The sequence below is a fragment of the Centruroides sculpturatus genome, unplaced genomic scaffold (assembly GCF_000671375.1).
Source record: "Centruroides sculpturatus isolate CEXI.00-Female unplaced genomic scaffold, Cexi_2.0 scaffold3797, whole genome shotgun sequence".
NCBI classification, from domain to species: domain Eukaryota; kingdom Metazoa; phylum Arthropoda; class Arachnida; order Scorpiones; family Buthidae; genus Centruroides; species Centruroides sculpturatus.
Genome location: NW_019387884.1, coordinates 6,170 through 8,696, shown reverse-complemented (window position 1 = coordinate 8,696; position 2,527 = coordinate 6,170). Strand labels below are relative to the sequence as shown.

Here is a 2,527-nt window from a genome sequence, read left to right as displayed (position 1 = left end):
TTATCAATATTTTTCATGTGCTTTTCTGTAATTTGCCTTTAAGAAAATGATAGATTATAATTTTTGAAAAGTTCTTGTTTGTTACAAATTTTAAGTAAAATCTATAACTTTTGTTTGTTTAAATAGTGTTTTTTTTTTTTTGGATTTTAACATTTCTTGATTATGCACACTAAAACTAGCTCATCTGATTGAGATGATGTTACTTTACAAATTATTCAAGCATAATTTAACTTAAATTTTCTTTTTAATGTAAAAAGTCACACATTAAATTAATTTTTTATTTGAAGCAAACTAAATTTTTAATGTATCTTAAATATTGGAATTTTGGCATAATTTTTTTTTTCAAATTTAAGATGTTGGTTATCATTAAAATCATGTTTTTCATGCATAGTATTATATATAGTGTTTCATTTCTATTACAGATTGTTTAAATTCAACTATATTAAACAATATTTTTTATGAATTTTAGATATGAAAGTCATTATGGATTTTATACCAAATCATTCAAGTGATCAACATCCATGGTTTAAGGAAAGTGTTAAAGGAAATTCTGTATATAAAGATTATTATATTTGGGCTGGTAACAGAACTAGTGGTCCACCTAATAATTGGGTAAATAAATGATTTAAAAATTATTTATGAAGTATTAGCTAGCAATAATTTATTTATTATATCTGTAGCTTAGTGTTTTTGGTGGTTCAGCTTGGACTTTCAACGAGGAACGAGGTCAATATTATTTTCATCAGTTTTCAGAACATCAGCCAGATTTAAATCTTCGTAATCCCTTAGTTAAAGCAGAACTAGAGGCAAGTTTTTAATAACTAAAAAAAACAAATTGAAGATGAAAATATAAAACCAAACTTTTTCATTTTTATAGCAAGTATTGAAATTTTGGTTAGACAAAGGAATAGATGGTTTCAGGATTGATGCTATACCTCATCTTTTTGAAAGTGAAGAACTGCTGGATGAACCAGTTAATGAAAATGCCACAGTTTCAAAAGTAATATATGAAAATTAATCTTTTTAATTGTTAATTACTTATGTAATACACAATATCATTATTAACTTCTTAATAGTAATTTATTTACTCATAAATTGAATATGAAATTTATTCTTTAGGACAAATATGACTATTTGGACCATATTTATACAAAAAGTCAGCCTGAGATATTTACTATCCTTGCAGAATGGAGGGAAATCTTGGATAATTACACACACAGTACAGGAAGTAAAAAGTAATAAAGATTCAATTTATGTATTATATAATTTTAATTTTAAAGAAACCAAAGATTAAGTTCAATTTTCTTTGTGTTAGAATATTGATGACTGAAGCTTATGATACACTTAATAACACGCTATTGTATTATGGAAAAGAAGATGCGCCTTTATCAAATATTCCTTTCAACTTTAAATTGTTAGAATTGACTAAAGAGTCAACAGCTAAAGATTTACTTGAGCATCTTGAGTATTGGACTTCATCTTTGCCAGATTGGGCATGGCCAAATTGGGTGGTAAATATATTTTATATTAACTTTAAAATAATGTATATTACTAGATTTAAATTGATTAATTTTGTGTAGCTTGGAAATCACGATGTTGACCGTTTGGCAAGTAGAGTAGGAGAGGAAGTTTTAGATGGAATCTTCATGGCAACATTACTAAATCGTGGGACACCAATAATTTATTATGGAGATGAATTGGGAATGTTAAATGCCAGAATATTGCCCACAGAAGTGAAGGATGTTGCAAATCCAGTATGTTTTGAAAACTTACATCTGTAAAATTGTTTAAATATTTTTGTCATTTAACTTTTTTTAAATTTAGGATAAGCCACGTGATGTTTGTCGCACACCCATGCAGTGGAATAATAGCACCTCAGCTGGTTTTAGTAATTCCACAAATCTTTGGCTACCAATACAAGACGATTTTGAAACAGTTAATGTAGAGGTATTGCTTGCAAAGATGTTAAAAATTGTTTTTTAAGCTAAATGTTTTTAATCTAATGAGATATTTTGTATATAATGTAAAACACGTTACTTTTTTTTTTCAGAATGAATTACAAACTTCTCGATCTCATCTTAATGTCTTCCGTGAATTAGTAAAACTGCGATCTCAGCCTGCGATTAGGTTTGGTAAAGTGTACTATCTGTCAGAAAAACCAAATATGTTCTGTATGTTAAGAATAAGGAAAGGATCGCCTGGCTATTTAATAGTAATCAATATGGGAAATAATTCTTCCACTATAGATTTTACTAATAGTCACGAAAATCTACCAGATTCTGCAAATGTCGAAGTTAGGAGTAAAAATCTGACTGGACGTTTGGCAGAATCTGGTCATTCGAAGATAAAACTAAAAGATGTGACGTTAGGATCAAAGGAATCAGTTGTTCTGTCATTTGTACCCAAATTTGATAATTGATTCCGAGATTCCTCTGCACGTATTTCTCAACTTTTTATTTTAATTTCGTAAACATTTTATTTTCTTTTTAAATTTTATTTTAATAAAAGATGATTTAGAAGCATTGAA

At 27.7% G+C, this 2,527-nt stretch overlaps 1 protein-coding gene across 1 annotated transcript; it reads left to right on the top strand.

Moving 5' to 3' along the window:
- The first annotated feature begins 449 nt into the window (after nucleotides 1-449).
- LOC111616676 (maltase A1-like) lies at nucleotides 450-2,527 on the top strand. Its single transcript, XM_023358060.1, has 8 exons — nucleotides 450-612; nucleotides 681-806; nucleotides 878-1,000; nucleotides 1,120-1,235; nucleotides 1,316-1,511; nucleotides 1,581-1,754; nucleotides 1,825-1,947; nucleotides 2,051-2,527. Exons 1-8 carry the CDS (start codon nucleotides 472-474, stop codon nucleotides 2,417-2,419), a joined length of 1,368 nt encoding a protein of 455 aa, XP_023213828.1. The 5' UTR covers nucleotides 450-471; the 3' UTR covers nucleotides 2,420-2,527.